The following is an 18,004-nucleotide window of genomic DNA, read 5'->3' as shown; positions in this document are numbered from 1 at the left end:
CTTGACCTGCAGTTTAGGCTATAGGACTGCGGCTAAGATGTGCTAATTCTCCTTGCTTGAACAGCACCTAAATCACATCTTTGAGGACTGTGTATGAGTCTCTTTCTTACTGCAGATTAGGAGTTCATTTATGCTCTCTTTGACTGTGTCTAGCTGTGTATGGAGGACTGCGGCTAGGGCTTTTATGTGGCTTCCTTTGACAGCATATAGAGGCTCCCTTTGACAGCGTATGGAAGCCTCCTTCATGACTGCGTTAAGTGCCTCCTCTTGCTGCATACACTCCCTCAATGACTGCGGCCTAGGACAGCGTATTAGGTTCTTTGTTAGGGCAGCGTTAGGGCTTTATTAGGGCAGCGTTAGAAGCCTATCTTCATAACTGTGTTAGGCCTTCATCTCCATGCCAGCGTTAGGAGCTAGGGCATCTTCTTTAGGGCTGCGTAGATCCTTCTTTCCCATGACAGCGTCTAGGGCATCTCCTCTTAGGGCAGCGTATCATCTTAAGATCTCTCCTCCCACCAAAACCTAAAGACAAGTGGAAAGGAAGAGATCACAAGAGGTGTGTGCCAAATGACTTGCAAGGCACCTCTTTTTATAGTAAAACGTTTTGGATAGATGGGAGCAATTTGGTTGCTGGCCGACCTTGACGAATTGTCGCATAACACAAATAAATTCATATCTCCATGGATACATGTCGGAATCGGATGATCTTTAGATCAATTCTACACCTCTCGATGAAAGGAATCCAAGAAAAATATCAGCTGCCATAAATAAAAAGACCCACATGGAGTTTGGCCCTAGTTGCCAATTTTAACAATAAGGTTATCTTTAGACTTTGAGTCTGCCTCTAAGGAGATACTAAGCTAACAATTAACTTGTGAACAAAATAAATGATATAAATTAAAGGAAATAATAATATTGTAAAAGCCCATCAAGGGCAGACTGAGTGGCTGGAGCTAACAGCATTAATGCCATCCACCTCGGTTCAAATCCCTTGATTAACCCCAGTGTGTGATTATGGACTTCAAGTGTAAAAATTGGCGGTTATAGTGGCAGCCCAGAGGATTAACCCTAAGTCATGCAGCTGAGATTCTGCCCAGTTACCGATGCCCCCAATCCGGTTCATTTAAAAAAAAAAACAAAAAACAAAAAACAAAATAATAATAGTATGAAAAATAGATACTCAAAAAATGAGAATGTCAAATGCAGCACAAGTCCACAATGCAAATTTTATAACATACTACATCCATCCAATTGAAGGAATCCACATTCAATGGCTTTTCAAAAGACAGTTACACCAATTCTATATCAATCTCTTCCAAGTTATGGAATATTATAAAAATACAAAGTTCATATTAAAAAATAAATAAAAATAAAGTGTTATCCATCAGGACCACCTACCTTAACAATGGCACTGCTCAACTTGGTAAAAGCTTCTACTTGCAAAAATTCTGGCATAACCTGCATATAACCATGTTGCATGCTTAGAAAAGATTCATTCGAGTTGTTTAGTCTGACATTCATATAAAGGAACAAGTACATCGCATTAAAAGAAGAATCATACTTACCTCCGGACTTAAAGATGCATAATTTGAGAGACGTTCCATCAATTGAGACATCACTGTTTTTATATCAACAGTTGGCTGCAAACAAATTGACCAATCAATAAAAAGGAAGATAATTATTTGCAAGAAGCACTCATGAATCAAATACAAACAAGTAAATATAACCAACAGTATGCTAACATTGCATCAGTAGTTGTAGGGTGAAAAATAGTGGCATTAAGCATGTTAAAATATTTACATTGCAAATACACAGCATCGAAAACAAAATCATTGAAACCTTACTAAAGTTTGAAATTTGAATGCCTCAGGTACATTGATATTAATGATTAAATCTGGAGTACTAATACACCATATATATATGGTACTGATCCAATGTATGAAAAAGTACAGATAATTTTGGAAATTTCAAGAGCATTAACATGTGCTTGATATATTAGCATGCACATCTGTGATTTTTCACATACCTGAAGCTGAGGGCAAGCACCGAGGAGTGTTTCCAGAGTTTGCAAATGGTAATCATCTGGAAATACTTGGATGATACAGTCCATAAGATAGTACTGTGCAAGCTCATCTTTGCAGTTAACAACCTGACATAAAAACAGGATTGGTATTACACCTCTACCATAACACTTTAAAAAAAGTATTAAATTGTACTTCTTATTCATAAAATCATAAAATGCACTTATAGAATACCTGCTCCAAGACTCTGGGAAGCACAATATCTTTGTACATTTCAAGGTCCACCCCCTCTATCTGGCTAAGGACATGTAAGTTTTTCCCTACCTGAGGGAACAAGGGGCTTATAAATGCAATTATCAAATGTATTGCTAAACAAAAAATGACAAACTTACAAATTTATAGAAGAGACAGCTTCACTCAAATGCAATCACAATTGATCTTACAAGATCACGAAGCTCGCTCCTTTCCTTCTCCCGTTTCTCTTTCTCCCTCGCAGGTCCCTGCAGACCAGACAGTCCAATTGGGAGCCTGGCACTCAGCATCACCTAACCTTATCAATGACTCATAATCATAATACTGCCTGCATGAGCACACGTAGTGTTAAGAACACAACCTCATGCTGGCATGACCTCTTACACTCCTACAGGCTATGACACATGCAAGCAAGACCCCGATGTGCATGGACATGACTACAGAACTACAAGATGAGCAATGGGATGCAGCAACATACCTGATGCTGCATTCGGACCCACAGTTTATTCATCTCTGTGAAATTCTGAAGTACAAACTCCACTGCGTCCATTACAGTCCCCCCATCACTGCAAAATAAATTATTTTCATCATCCAGACATAAAATAGACATCGGAACACAAAAAATCAAACAAATGGAGCATCTTACAGACCAGCTTCAAAAAATAATGCTTGAGGTCCAAAAATGATATTAATCTTCACGTGGATTTATTGAACGGTTTGGTAGTTCATAAAAGAAATAATCAAAATGGAACTAAAGGCCGTGGGAAAAAACAGTGTCACAATTTATCAAACATGAAATAAACAATGTGGCATCCCAGCATAAAATGAATCATTTCAAATTTAAAAAGAACAATAGAGTCTGGAGGAGAACATTGAAGCACTAAATCGTAAATACTACAAGTTCCACTACCAGTAGAGTTTTCCAGCATCAATCCCAGAGTGTAAGGGCAAACAAATCAAAGCACAATAAAAATAGAAATGTTGAACTATCACCCATCTAATCCCAACTTTTCAATCTGTACTTCATCATAACTTCATTCCTAGTGTATACTTTCCCCATGCATCCCAAATCCCATGATTCGCCAAATCTCAACAATGAAGTTCAAAAGTGGGCAAATTTGAAAAAGGCATTGAAATTTGTTAATATTTGGCTAAGTTACCGGAAATACCGGGCTATCCTCCCCAAAACGCCATTCGGCGTTTCAGATCCAGAAACTGGTACAAAACGCATAAAAAACGGCACAAAAACATATTGTTAGCATTTCAGAATTTCGGAAACAGAGAGTTGAAATCTGAAGACGTTTTTATGGCGTTTTTCGTAAAAAGCATCCGTTTCCGATAATTTTTAATACGTTTCAGATTTTACCGAAACTGATCCGGCCAAAACAAGAACGTATTGGGATTTTACAATGACCGTTGAGAACGGTTTTCACATTTGATATTTGATTTTCGTTGTGTTTTTTTATGAAGCCGTTTTCACATTTTATAACCTTTACCTAGTCGGCATTTGTCATTTTCCTGGAGCCATCATTTTCATTTGTGTTTATCATTTTGGACTGACTGTGGAGCAATGTTTTAAAACTCCGACTCGGCCGAGGGTCGACTCCGACTCCAACTCCGTATCAACTCGGTCAGCTCGATTTCAATGACTCGGTCGTTGTAAAACATACATTAAATATTTATTTTTTTTATAAAAAACATAATTTTAAAGATTTTCATTCATGTTTCCAAACATACAACATTAGAATATAGATAGAAGACAATCTATGATCAAAGTACGCTCATGAATATATCCATCATATCAAAATGGCAATCAGTGCACTGTCCAATACATACATGATGATGATATAGAAATCAAAACAAAAACACATAACCAAGGAGGCTAGAAACTAATACAAGGGTCCAAGAGTGTTCCTCACTCCAAGAAAGTCCCAAAGTGCATGTGTACATCTTCAAAAGGTGCATCCTCCACCATGATGTCATCTAGGAGAGACCCTATGTCACCCTTTTCAAGCATGTGAGTGACATGGCACCCCTAAGGGTAAGCATTGGCATCAAAGAGGTGTGTGCTAGCCTTCCTAAGTCATCACAATGATAACCATCCTCAAATGTGCTTTGGAAGAAGGCACCATCCACCAAAACAGGGTCAAGACCAGCCAGGGGGCATCTTTAGTGCATTTGGGCATATCATCAAATAGTCCAACATCCAAACTTTTAAGTTTAGTGCTTTAGCATTTGGAGGCTCATCAAGGGGTGTAGCATCATGTGGAATCAACTCAAGGCTTAATGCTCATCTTTGAAGGGCCAAGGTTGGGGCCACAAAGTTAGGTTTGCTTTAAGAAAGGGGAAAAGAACGTATTAGAAGGTTTTGAAGAAGAATGAAGTTGTCCCTTAAGGAATCTCTAGTACATATGTAATACCACCTAAACAAACCTCTCAAGATCAAACGAGATAAACTTATTTAGGGACAAAAGACCATTAAAGTATCATAGTGAAAACTTTGGAGTCCCCCAAAAGCAAAAAAATAAAATAAAAAATCATTGTTTTTTAGTTCACAGGCCACTGTCATCTAACCCGGCCAGCCAAACCGGTTCACTGGCCGAGTCGACCCGGTGAGGCCTTGACTCGGACCAACTCAGCCAAATCGGTTGCGAGCCGACCGAATCTTAAAAAACCGCTGTGGAGTGACCCGACCCGCGAGCAACTGAGAGTCTTGACATTGTGAGCAAGCCGCCGAGCCCTCAGCCCGCGAGCAACTATGAATCTTGACATTGTGAGAGAGTCGTCGAGCCCTCAGCCCACAAGCGAGTAGTGTGGACTTTGGAGCCCTCAACCGAATGTGTCACTCAGTCACTGTGGGAGACTGAGCCGATCCCGACAGCCGAGCGGAATAGTGTAAGTGTTCACTGTTCAAGGCTCATTTTAATTTTTGGCATGGCGATATCGGAAGTCCATTTTGAATGCTAATCTCTAAACCCTCGGGCCTCTATTGAACAACATGTAGATAATAACATATTTCATTAGAAAGCATATTCAGCAAAAACAATGTGCCATCCAATCTCTAAAGATTTGTAGTTGAAAATCGTACAACAAAACCTTGATCAGTTATATCAATGATTCAGTCCACTAAAGCATTCCTTCCCTGTCCTGAGATAAAATTCTTCACATCGACTTGGAACAAGGGACTTTCCATTTTCTGAAAATTTATCCTACAATCCACGTCCTACAAATATGTTGATTTTGACCATATGACATTTACTGTTAAGTAAATTGTAGAATAAGGGTTGCACTGAAGGAAAGAGCTCTCTACAGTCTTGTTGGCTAATTGAATAAAATAAATAATTATTCCCTCATTAGAGTCACCAAAATGGAAGTGCTTAGATTCAACTTTCAAGTTTCAAGCAATGGTGTGACTTCTACATGATGGTATTTTAACCTGAACCTTGCCTTCTTGGCCTAGCCGAAAAACTGAAAACACACACTTTTAGGAACATGTTAAAACATTTGCCAATAATATGGGAATTCTGTAATAAAAAAAGAGACTGCAGTGGCTACCTAAAGAGTCACATTTCCTGCCAAATAACTCATTGCCTGCATAAACACAACATTTTAACCTTGGCAAGGCAATGGTGGGTCCTCTTCAAAATGACATTTTATACTGAATATTCTTTGCTTTCTTAGGAGAATATTTGAAAATCCATTCTTCTAGAGCATGTTATATCAGTTGCTAACGATAAGACTGCACTGCCTATTTTTATTCTTTAGATATAGTCTAGATTCTAAAATATGAAAAGAAATATGAAATTCTTATTTTGTTTATATATATATATATATATATATGTGTGTGTGTGTGTGTGTGTGTGCCGTTTCCTGCGGTATTGTATCCAGATTTTTTGAAAATTTGTCGTATCCGTTTCAAACCCCGTATCCGTTTCAGTGCAACTTAGATATTTGGGAAATTTTAAAGGCAAATCAACTATGATGGGTCATCAAATTTTACATTTGAGTTGCACCACATATGAAAGATATTCATTCTATTAAAAAAAGAAAAAAATCAAACCAAAAAATTAGCCTAAATCTAAGTCTAACCTACTCAACTCGTATTTCCTTTCCCACCACCATGAGAGACCTCTCCTCAATGGTTCAACCTCTCTCATGACTCAAACTCTGCTACACACTACAGCAAATCTTTACCAGTTCAACCTCTGTTACAGGCCACAGGCTCAATGCCACTCTCTCAACAAAGCCAAACCCTATCAGAGCTCGATCTGTACAGTCTCTGGAACATCTACAGTCTGCCCCGCATACAGTGCTTACCAACTGCATATCTCATCTCAGAACAACCCATTTGATAACCCTAGAATTTACTGTAATTAGATATTATTTCAAATTCATGGTCTTTCTGTCAGACTCGTTTCTATAGGATTATAACTCTTTGCCGATTACATTACTGTTTGTACTAATGTGCAGTGACCCAGGCTTGCAGTTGCAAGTGCCACTCAACTCTCAACCACGGACAGATTTCAACTTCCAAACTTTCAGGTCAACTTCCCTCATTCAGGTAGGGATTTTATGGCCTCGTGGTGTTATCAAGTTCTATCTGTATGTTCTACTTTGCTGATTACATTACTGTTTGTACTAATGTACACTGACCCAGTCTTGCAGTTGCAAGTGCCACCCATGAACTCTCAACCACAAACAGACTTCAAATTCTTAAGTTCCAGATCAACTTTCAGTCTCCAGGTCGAGATTTTTGGCATCCTAGTGTTGGGTCCTACTTATGTGACTGCACCAGTGCACACAACTAAATTGTTTTATCACAAAAATCAATCCATTCAGAAAACAGAAAACCTCACTACAGCACCTCCAAAATCAATTTCTGAGGCATGGAAATGTGTGCAGAGACATCCCAATAATAAGCTGAAATGCAATTTGTGTGCCCACAACTTTACTGGGTCCTTAACCCAAGCCATGTACCATCTGCTTTCTATCAGTAATGCATGAGGATTTGGTGTTAAAGGATACCCATATTTGCCTCCAGAAGCCTGAGTGAAACTTGAAAAAGAGTACAAAATTTTAGAAGCAGATGAGGAAAAAAAGAGAAGAGAAAAGCAGAAGATTCTAGCAGATATTACTAGGGTCAATACTTCAGCCACCATTACTTCTTTGCTTTCAGCATTGATGTGGGTTCATCAAACCCAGCAAAATCTAGCAGCGCAGGAACACTAAACTCTCTGGAAATTGGTACAAAAACAATAAGTTGATGATCATACTGTAGATTTCTTTTATGTGTGTGCGATCCCATTCAATACAGCAACGAGCCCTTAATATTTAAATAATCTAAGAAGGATGTTGCTTTTGGGAAGGGTTATGTACCTCTACTTATGAAACTTTCAGGATCACCCTGCTCGGGAGATCAAACGAAAGGGTGACAGGCAGATCGGCCTCCACTAAAGAGACATGGAAAGTCACAGGCTGTACAATTTTAACTAATGGATGGTCAGATATGTGTCACAGACGAAGCCATTATTGGGGTTAAGGAAGAAAATGCGGTACAAGTTGTCAATGATAACGCCAGAGAATTTGTGGGGACCGGAAAGTTGATCCTGGAAAAATACAGAAAAGTTTATTGCTCTCCTTGTGCTGCTCACTGCCTTGATTTATTGTTAATTGATTTAGCAAAACTTCCATGGGTTAACAAGGTAATTTGTAGGGTGAAAATATTTGCCAACTTCATAATCAACCATCACCTCACATAGGATTCCTACAAGAAACATGCATCTAAACAAATATTGAGGCCTTCCGACAATAGATTTTTCACATAATACATCACTTTTAAAAGAGTAGCTGATGAAAAGACAAGTCCAAGATTTTTTATTTTCAACCATGGGTGGATGAGATCTCATGTTTCAAGAGAACACGAAGGGAAGTTTGTTGAAGAATTCATTATAGGCAACAGCATAAAGAAAGCACTGAAATATAAAGATATGTGAGCCAATTGTTGATATGCACCATGTGGTCGATGGTGATTCATTTATGGGATTTTATTTATTTACAAGGGCATGGATTGTAATAAAGAAACCATCCAAGCTATATATGTAAATGAATAAAGAAAAAGGTGCACAAGATGGGTGGGAGAAATAGGCCAAGAAAAGGGGTGATACAGACCCCCACGATTGCTCCCTCTTCGCATTATAATACTCAAGGATGTTGTGGACTTCATAGTCTGATACAAGACAATAGCCCTCTCCATGAAATAAACCCCATACCATGTCATTGTCCACTTACACCTGGTTGATTGCTCAACCCAAGAACTATTCCTCCCATTAAGGTTGGAAACACCTAATAGAGCTTTGCGATAACCCTCCCTTATCTAAGCAAGGTAACTTGTTTACAAATCATTAGCTAGATAAACATTTGAAGAAGATGCCTATGTCAAGTACTTTGATGCATTGAATTTGGCACACTCTGATACTCTTACAGCTCTTGCACCTGTGATGTTGATCTCACTTGATTCTCTATGTGTAAGATCATTGCTTCTCTAGGGATTGCATGATGCTTCTCCAGCACTTCACAAAGGATGCCCCGCCCCACTTGATGATTCCACTGCGCACATTGACCTAAAGCGTTGAGCACTTATTGAGCAGCATTGACTTTCACACAATTGATGATATTCTTCTCTCCCTCTAGGACCTTGAATGCTTCCCTCCAAAGCCAAGACGTTGCCTTGAGAGCTAAGGTACACCAAAGATTGACATGATGCCCCAATGTGGCATTGCACCTACTTGAATGATGTTGCCATTTTTTCAATAGATTTGCTGATGATGATGACGTTGGACCACTCTGGAGGCGATGATAGACTACTCCGCATGATGACATCATGTCCTAGCTCTACGATCTCCCCTTCATGATGTTTGGATTGATGACATGAGCTTGTTTAGGATGGCATTTTGATGAGGGAGCCTTGACTGATGATTGGACATGATTTGATGGGGAAATTTGACATTTGGGATGACATGCATCCCTTTGAGCCATCCATTGAACCTTCTGATGAGAGAGGCACCTTTTTGGAGGATGACGTCACCCTTGGAGGGTTTCTAACTCACAAGTGTGAGGTAATTAAGGATTATCTTTATGTTTTATCGTTGAGTTAGCTATCTTTGCGGGTCATTTCGTAATCTATCCAACTTGTAATCATAATTATATATTATTTAAGGGCTTGTAGATGTAAATTAGAGAAATTTGACTTGGTTGTCGTCGTCAATGTTTTAAAACTCCGACTCCGACACCAACTTGGCGGAGGGTCGACTCTGACTCCGACCCGGTATTGACTCGACCAGCTCGATTTCAATGACTCGGTCATTGTAAAAAATACATTAAATATTTTTTTTTATAAAAAAACATAATTTTAAAGATTTTCATTCATGTTTCCAAACACACAGCATTAGAATATAGATAGAAGACAACATATGATCAAAGCAGGCTCATGCATATATCCATTATATCAAAATGGCACCCAGTGCACTGTCCAATACATACATGATGATGATATAGAGATCAAAACAAAAACACATAACCAAGGAGGCTAGAAATGGCCTCTACAACAAAAGTAAATTGTGACCAGTCACCAGTACTACTGGCTAGTGGCTACTGCTAGAGGCGCCAAGATCATCTGGATCAACCTTTGGATCAGAGTCAAACAAGGGACCCCATGCCTCCTCCTCATCATCATCTCCAACTGCAACTGTAGAAGTGGTATCACTAGCAGGCTGTGGAGCAGTTGCAAGCTGAGATAGACGAGATATGCGCTTCTGTCGTGGCTCCACAGAAGAAGCCCCTGCAACTAGAGGACTTGGGGCTGGCCCTAAGGCTAGTACAAGTGGATCAGGATTTGCATTCAACTGAACATTATGTTCGAGTGTTGCCTCCACCTATAAATCCAAATCAAGATCCTCATCAGAATCAAACTCTGGTGGATGACTCTCCACTACCCCAATCTGATGTTGGATCAATGTCTTCCAACACAATGGGATCTGAATCAGGTCTTTTGTTCAGCAATTGGTTGGGTCTGCGCTGGAGGTTGTATTCGACATAGACTAGATCATTTAACCGTTTTTTTATCCAAACGGTTTCTCTTCTTTGTGTGAATCCTCTCGAAGATAGACCAATTGCACTCACACCCAGTAGCACTGCAAGTTTGACTCAAAATACAAATTGCAAACCTCTGCAATTCAAAACAATGGCTACCAAAAGCCTCCCACCATTGTGCTGCAAAAAACATAGGAGTGTAATGAGTTACCTCAACAAAATTACAAATTATATCCAACTTTCAAATTTTAAACGATTTAACGAAATAAGTACTAAGAATTTGAAAATTGAAATTTTTGTTTACATGGCTCATCAGCTTCCCTTTCAATCTTTGCTAGGTTCTTCCCAAAGGTACCTGAGGCACTTCTGAAGGTTGTGGCCTGTCAGTGTATCTCCAGCTGATCACACTCCAATGGGATCATGCGATCAATGCAGTCAATCAATCCATCTCTAACCCCCCCTTCAAAGCTCATGTCGCCTTAGCTTTATAATGATACTGTGGGTTCAAAACATACCCAGCTGCATGTATAGGGCGATGGAGTTGATTGTTCCATCTTTCATCAATGATTGCCCAAATGGGCCCATACTTGGCCACTTTATCCTTGTATGCCCTCTTTATTTGCTCCTTTGCTTGATCCATAGCCTCATAAATGAACCCCATAGCCAATCTTTCCCCATCCACCAACCGCAAAACCTTAACCAATGGCTCAACAAGCTTCACAATCTCTGTTGCCTTCCTCCAAAATATTTTTTCATTAACTTTCTTTTTCAATTCTTTGTCTTCCAGTTTGTGAGACCACTGGCTTTGATTCCATTCTTCACTGGAAAAAATCTTTTGCAAGTTTCTATGTTGTGAAAGCATAGATTGCAATGTCAAAAAATAAGTAGCAATCTAGTGATGGCAGGCCTAACAATATCCCTACCCCCTGTGTGTTTCCTCATCAGGCTCAAAATCCATGAATGATTGTAAATAAATTTTGTTATGCTTTTGGCATGATCTACAGTGTTTTTGACCCAATCTAATTTGCCAAATCCTGAGCATGAGGTCTATGCAATGTGCAGTACATAGAGTCCAAAAGATGGTTCTGTGTTTTTCCTCTAACAGTTTACCAGCAAGAACATAGTTAGAGGCATTATCTATGATGACTTAAACAACATTAGCCACCCCCACCTCCTCAACAACCTCATCCAATAGCTGAAACAACAATTTTCCATCTTTTACCTTATCAGATGCATCAACTGATTTTAGAAACATGGTTCCCTGTGGGCAGAAGATAAGAAAGTTTATGATGGTACGGTTTCTTTGATCAGTCCATCCATCTGACATGATGGTACATCCTGTTCTTGTCCATGAGTCCTTGAAAATTGAAATCTTTCAAATACTCAATGGAGGCAATTTCTTTATGCAAACGATACCCCCTTAGCTCATGCATAGCAGGGCCTTTGAAGCCTTTTCCAGCAGCATGTATGGCATCAAACATAGGCTCATAATATGGTGAACGAGAAGCATTGAAGGGGATATCAGCATCATACCACCATCTAGCTATGTAATCACAAGCAATCTCCCTCAATTCTTTCTTCTAATGGTCATCTAAAGTGGGTTGCAAATGACTTCTACTAGCTTGAGGACCATGTGCATCTGATGGAGAGGAGGGAGTGAAATAACTTTTGATATTCATATCACCATTTTTCATTTTACCCTTTCTCTTTTCTTGAATAGACTCAAAAGAGGGAGGAACATATCAGAAGGGGTTGGATGCATCAGTACAAGGGATAGAGGAAGAACCCTCAAAATCAAAATGGGGGTTGGTCACTAGCATTTTTTGTATATTCCTCTTCCTCCCAATTTCAACCTCTAACTCTTTTTGCCAAGCCTTATCTTTTTTAACCTTCTCAAAGCTGGCTAAAAAATCCTTCCTAATCTCCCCAATTTCTGGTGAGGTACATGGAGTAATTTGGCCTCTAATCCCTGCCAAGTGTTGTTTCAGCCTATTAATGCCCCCAAGACCTTCCTTAATTTTCCTATGGCAAAATTTGCAATGCATTTGACTATCAACCATTTCAACATATGCCCAAGCAGCATCTTTCATTGTAGGTGCCATTTTTTGACTTGGAAATGAAAGCAAAAAATCTGAAAATGAAAACAAAACAAAAATGCATTGATTCAATATTCATTTCTTTCACAAAAAACACTCTTTAGGATTTCCAAATTTGGACATAAAATTTAATAAGCAAAAACAGATTTTTACAAGTGAAAAAAAATACCTCCAGGCACAAACTGCCTCCTCAAGCTTGCTCCAAGAAACCAACTCCTCAACGGCAAATGTTGCTCCAAATGGTTGCCCAAGAAGCTCCTCACTCCAGCTACAATGCGTGCCCAAGACTCCTCACTGTTGCTCCAAAAACAAACTCAACAACTCCTCACAAACTCTCACTGAAATTCTCACTCAAATGCATGAGATGGCTGTGAGAAAATGAGAGGGGTTGGGTGGGTTAAATAGGGTTTAGGAGAGGGGAATGGACCCCAAAGACAAAATAGACTGAACAAATTCAGCTTTGGGGTCCCCCAAAAATACAAATTTAAAAAAACTTCGTTGATTTACAGGTTTATGGGTCGTTGTTTCTAACCCGGTCGAGTTAATGCGGGCTCGACCGAGCCAACAGGGTTAATACCGAGTCGGCCAAGTTGTGGCTCGATATTAAACTGGCTGGCCGAACCGTTTCCAAGGCCGAGTCAAATTTTGTAGGCCTGGCTCGGACCAACTCGGCCGAGTCGATTCCGAGCCGGCCAGTTTTGAAAACAGAGGTCCTCGTATAAATAGAGGAAGGTTGAATTCCTTCTAAAATCAATGTCACACTTAAGAGATGAATGTGCACTAACTAGTCTAATATCTCTTGTGCACTATGGAGCACTAGATGAGCAAAATTTCTTGGGGAGGATATTTTATTGGCTAGTTCTCTCACTTGGATCATTATTAGTTATTCTCTGATGATGTGTTCACTTATTGTGAGTACCTTCTTCCATTTTGTACTTGTTGAAGAATGAGGGTTTTAATGGGATTTACACCAATGTTTTGTTGATTGTTTTATAGCTCTAACATATCTCCTTGAACAAGATTTTCATCATTCTCTTGAGAAACCTAAGTTTAGCTTCCTCCCTTTGAGTCTCCGAAGAAGATAGACAGACTCTAGGGATTAAGGATCTAAGGAACACAAGTTTGTTTTCCTCGTTTCTCCTTCAAATCACTTCCATCAATCCTCTTCCATAGATTTATGTATTCCTAGATTCCTAGGGTTAGAATTTGTATGCACTCGTTTGGAAAAGCTAAATATCATTTTACATGCAATTTTCAGCCATTAATTTGGGTTGACCTCTAGGGCTTTTCTTGCTTTTATATGTGTTTCCCACCGTGGAAACTTCTTGTAGTTTATTGTCTTGTTTAATCATTAATTACCTTTAATTTTCTAATTGTTTATTATTGATTATGGGGCTTTTTCTTATTGTTGTGATAAAATATTTGCATGTTGTAAATTGTTGGTTAAAACCTTAATTTATAATAGCAAAGCATAATGTTTTGATTGCATGTGTTTGGGAACCTTATTTGAGCATCTTTTGGTTCAACTAAATCCCTCTAGATTTAGCCACAGGGACCTTTGAACTCACTCTCTTGAAATTATACCTCAAATCCCCCGAAACCTTAATCATTGCATATTTTTCCTTGGCTGAATCATATTTGTTAACTGAAAAGGCATGTCTTTTAGACATGCCTAATCATGAAAGAACACCTCTTGGCATATATGTGTGTCCTCATTGTAACATTCATCATCACTTGTACATTTCTATATATAATAAATTATTATTACAAAATACCTCTCGTGTATTTTTACATTCAAGTCAACAATCTATCCATTTTTATGCTTCAAGAAACAATAATTATTTGCAATGATTTATAATCGACCTTTTAGGGTTCAATAAGTTGAACATTTGTCATATTGTTTCTCATGAGGGCATAAAGGTGGACCTTAACAAGATTTAAGCTATGAGGGAATGGCCAATTCCAAAAACTTTGGAGAATCTTAGAGAATTCTTAAGATTAACAAGCTACTATCACAAGTTTGTTGAGAAATATCCCAGAACGGCAACAACTCTAACAACATTATTTAAAAAGGACACATGTTTTTGGACTCAATAAGAAACCCAAGCATTTGAAAAATTAGGAAGGTTGTTTGAAGAAATCTTGTCTTGGTCATGATTAATTACACAAAAACCTTTATTATGGAGTGTCTTTTTTTAACTGTGGTTCACCGTCACCAAGTGGCCGCTACATCCACAGTTAATAATCCGGGCAGATCCACCCGAAGGGATCTACCCGCCAGGCTAATATGTTGGGCCTAACCCCAAGGGCGTTAGGAGATTTGACCTTGTCACATCCCAATTGGCAAGGTACTTAGCAACGGGAACTCAACGAACTGAGCTCTCCCTTGGGGCTAGGTATATTATGGAGTGTAATGCATCATGGCATTAGTGCAATTTTAATGGAAGAAGGAAAGCCCCTTTCCCTTGACAATCACCAACTAGATAAAATAACTTACTACTCAAACCTATTTATGATAAGGAAATGTTGGTCATACTAAATGTAGTTAAGCAATGTCAACCTTACAAGATGTTAGATTATGACTTTGAAATTATCTACAAAAAAGGGAAAGAAAATGTAGTGACAAATACACTTTCAAGGAAAGAAAAAGACACCAAGGCGTTACTTTCTGCGATATCCATTATACGAGCTAAGTGGGTTGAAGAAGTGAGGATAGAACAAAAAAAAGACTAGAGGGCAAGACAACATATCCAACAAGTACAACAAGATCCTAATGCAACAGATACATATGAGTAGCTTGTTGACCATGTACATGTCAACAGTTTCAAGACACATAGTATAAAGTAGTGGATAAAAAATTTTAGTCATTGTAACAACACCTAGGTAAGCCTATGATTCTTCTCAAAGGATTTCACTCTAGGGAGTTTTTTAACCTCCCTAATTATTTGTGTTTCTAGACACGAATAATTAGCAGAGTTTTTCTCCCAGATATACCCCAAAGCTAGGGTGGAACTCATTGATGACGTCTTAGCTGAGTCCTAGTGTTATCGAGTCGATGTATTTTTATCATACTAGATCATGTGTCTTGAGTCGCAGAATTTGGTTGAGTCTTAAGAGTCTGTATTTAGGTGTAAATTTCCCTTCTAAGGGTTGATCATTATAATATCTCGATGTAAAAGTGTGTTTAGAAATATTTTTGGTAAATGGTTCCTCATAGTTATAACACCATTACCAAAATAATTTTTGCAACACTTAGAGGGTGGAAGAAATATTTAATCCCCTCTTGAGTCTATAATTTTATTTTCTAGCAAAATAAAAAATAAAAATTAGCCAAAAATTGTCACAAAATAAAATGAAGAAAAAAATTAATTACCCTCCAAGTGGAAAAATTATTCAAAAGATTATCGAGGCTATTTTCAAGAGGAAAAATTCAAGTCAAAAATAAAAAGCCTCGTTTCCAAGTTAGGATAGACCAGTCCAAAATTCGTTGGGGCCAAAAAAGACTATTTCCCAGCAAATCGAAACTTTTGGACCAAGTAGTTAATTATTTTGCACAAGAAATGATAATTCTATTTTGTGGAGATCCTCCATGGTCCAAAAAGTCAAAGTTTGACCCCTCCAGCACATGAACATGGAACATCGAATTATTTTGGAGATTTGTGCCAGCGAATCAAGGGTTCGAATATTTTAGATGGGGATCAAGCCATGGATCAAGCAGTAGCTGTTATTTTCCACTTGGAGGGGTTGATCCCTCTCATTATCTATATATAAAGAAGCATTTTGCTCCTCACTTGATATGACAAACAAAAAATTGTACTGAGCTAAGTTCTGCTAGAATAGTTTTCTACATTAATGAAAAGTCTTCCGAGTTTCAATTCAAGGTGTCTCTCTCTTGATGATTCATGGTATGTGATGAATAATTTTTATGCTCTAATTTGGTTCATTATTGAAGATTATTGTTTCATAGTCAGTGATTGGATTATCTATTAGCACTGGTATTTTGCTTTAGGCATTGGGCTAGAGTAAACACATTGAACCTGGCAGATCTAGCAAGTATCTCTAGATCTCTAGTTTTCTTGTGTGAATCGAACCCCTTTGAAACTAATAATCTATCTTTCAAGTGTGTATAGATCTTCAATTGATTCAACCCTTGGGAAAGCCCCAAGTACATGGACTTTGACGTGACCATCACTTGTTTGGACTCTGAGCTTATCTAATGATTTGTGGTGCATGATTTTGGCTAGTACATTAAATAAATAAATAAAAATTATTTGACTCATCTATTTTCAATTTCATTGGGCTAAAAGATTTATTTGCTAATTAGAGCTTGAATTTAATTGTGAATAGTGTAAATAATTTGTGACTAATTTTGTAAATTATTTTCTAACCCTTGTAATTACTTGTTATTTTGTATATAATCATTTGAGGTTTTTTAGGTTTTGTTTTTGAATTTCTTCTAGATCTTGAGCTTGGTTCTATTTATTTGACTTACAGGTGTCAAAGGATCAAAGTTTCAAAGAGAAATTCGAAGTGTCAAGATCCTAGCCCTCACCTAGCCTAGACGGCTAGGTTTTGAGGCAATATTCAGCCTTTGGAAGGGTCGTCTAGCATTTTCGGACAAGTGTGTTTGACTAAGGAAGGTGGAGACACCGAGATCTACAAGATCCAAGTGCCAAAATCTCAACACGTAGCCTCTTTGAGGGAGTCGCTAGCCCTAGAGGGCCTATTTGCTATAGCAACCAGGGTTTTTCACAAATATTCATCATCTAAAGGTTTTGCAGGTGATTTTTGGTGGATAAGACGAATTCTTTGTTGCTAATGCTTGATTTGATGACTCGTTGAAGGTAGTTGCAGGGGTTTGGAGGCCTATTTGGCCTAGCCACAACCTCTTCTAGCCCAAGAAGCCTAGCCATGGGCCTTGTGGGCTTGATAACCACTTCATCACTTATTTTTAGCACTAACAATTGGTGTTTGCAGGCTTGATCATAATTTTCGAAGGGTTTGAAGTGGTTTTTCTCTTAAAATTTGTCATTGATCCATGAGGGTTTGAGATTTCTTGGCTAACTATTGGTTTTGCGTGAATAAAATCCATTCGGAAGAAGTCTCATGGGCTCAAATGAGCCTCTAGGCCTAGCAGCAGGCCTAGAAGGCCATTTTAACCCTAGTTGCTAGCATTTGGAGGCTCAATTCATCATTGAAGTTGGTTTTAGGGCTAACATTTTGTGGTAGCAAGTGTTAAAATGCCTACATTGCATTTTCAACGTCAACACATCATTATCTTGGTGCCTCAAGCAGCCAAGTTTTCCATCAAGGGAATGTAGCTAGACCTCAAGGGTTTGATCATTCTAGCCTTTCCTCTTTTCTTGACTGTCACATTAATAACCAGATCTGAAGTTAATCATAACAGTAGTGTGATCTCTAATATCTAAGCCTAAATAAACCCCAAGATCATCACACATTAACTTCTAAGGCTAATCATTGTGCCAGTTCTTGTGTCCTCTCACATTGGAGTCTTTTTTGAGGTCTGATCTAAATTTTCAAAGGTCA

At 38.5% G+C, this 18,004-nt stretch overlaps 1 protein-coding gene across 3 annotated transcripts in view; it reads right to left on the bottom strand.

Annotated features, from left to right (window-relative positions):
- The window catches only part of LOC149143759 (vacuolar protein sorting-associated protein 35B-like), a 223,208-nt gene that overhangs the window by 102,739 nt on the left and 102,465 nt on the right, over positions 1-18,004 (bottom strand). Inside the window, exons 5-10 of one of the 3 annotated variants that reach the window (XM_089446795.1) lie at positions 2,752-2,839; positions 2,465-2,566; positions 2,256-2,345; positions 2,027-2,149; positions 1,566-1,640; positions 1,399-1,458 (exon numbers count right to left, since the gene is read on the bottom strand). In XM_089446795.1, coding sequence (XP_089302921.1) covers positions 1,399-1,458; positions 1,566-1,640; positions 2,027-2,149; positions 2,256-2,345; positions 2,465-2,566; positions 2,752-2,839 — 538 coding nt within the window. The remainder of the gene's footprint in view (positions 1-1,398; positions 1,459-1,565; positions 1,641-2,026; positions 2,150-2,255; positions 2,346-2,464; positions 2,567-2,751; positions 2,840-18,004) is intronic. The other 2 variants (XM_089446796.1, XM_089446797.1) reach the window with 2 other exon arrangements.

Source organism: Pinus tabuliformis, chromosome X, assembly GCF_031772625.1.
Source record: "Pinus tabuliformis cultivar Carrire ecotype Pingquan chromosome X, CPIR1, whole genome shotgun sequence".
NCBI classification, from domain to species: Eukaryota; Viridiplantae; Streptophyta; class Pinopsida; order Pinales; family Pinaceae; genus Pinus; species Pinus tabuliformis.
Note: the sequence above shows the minus strand (reverse complement) of the source record. Positions and strands in the feature narration are given on the sequence as shown.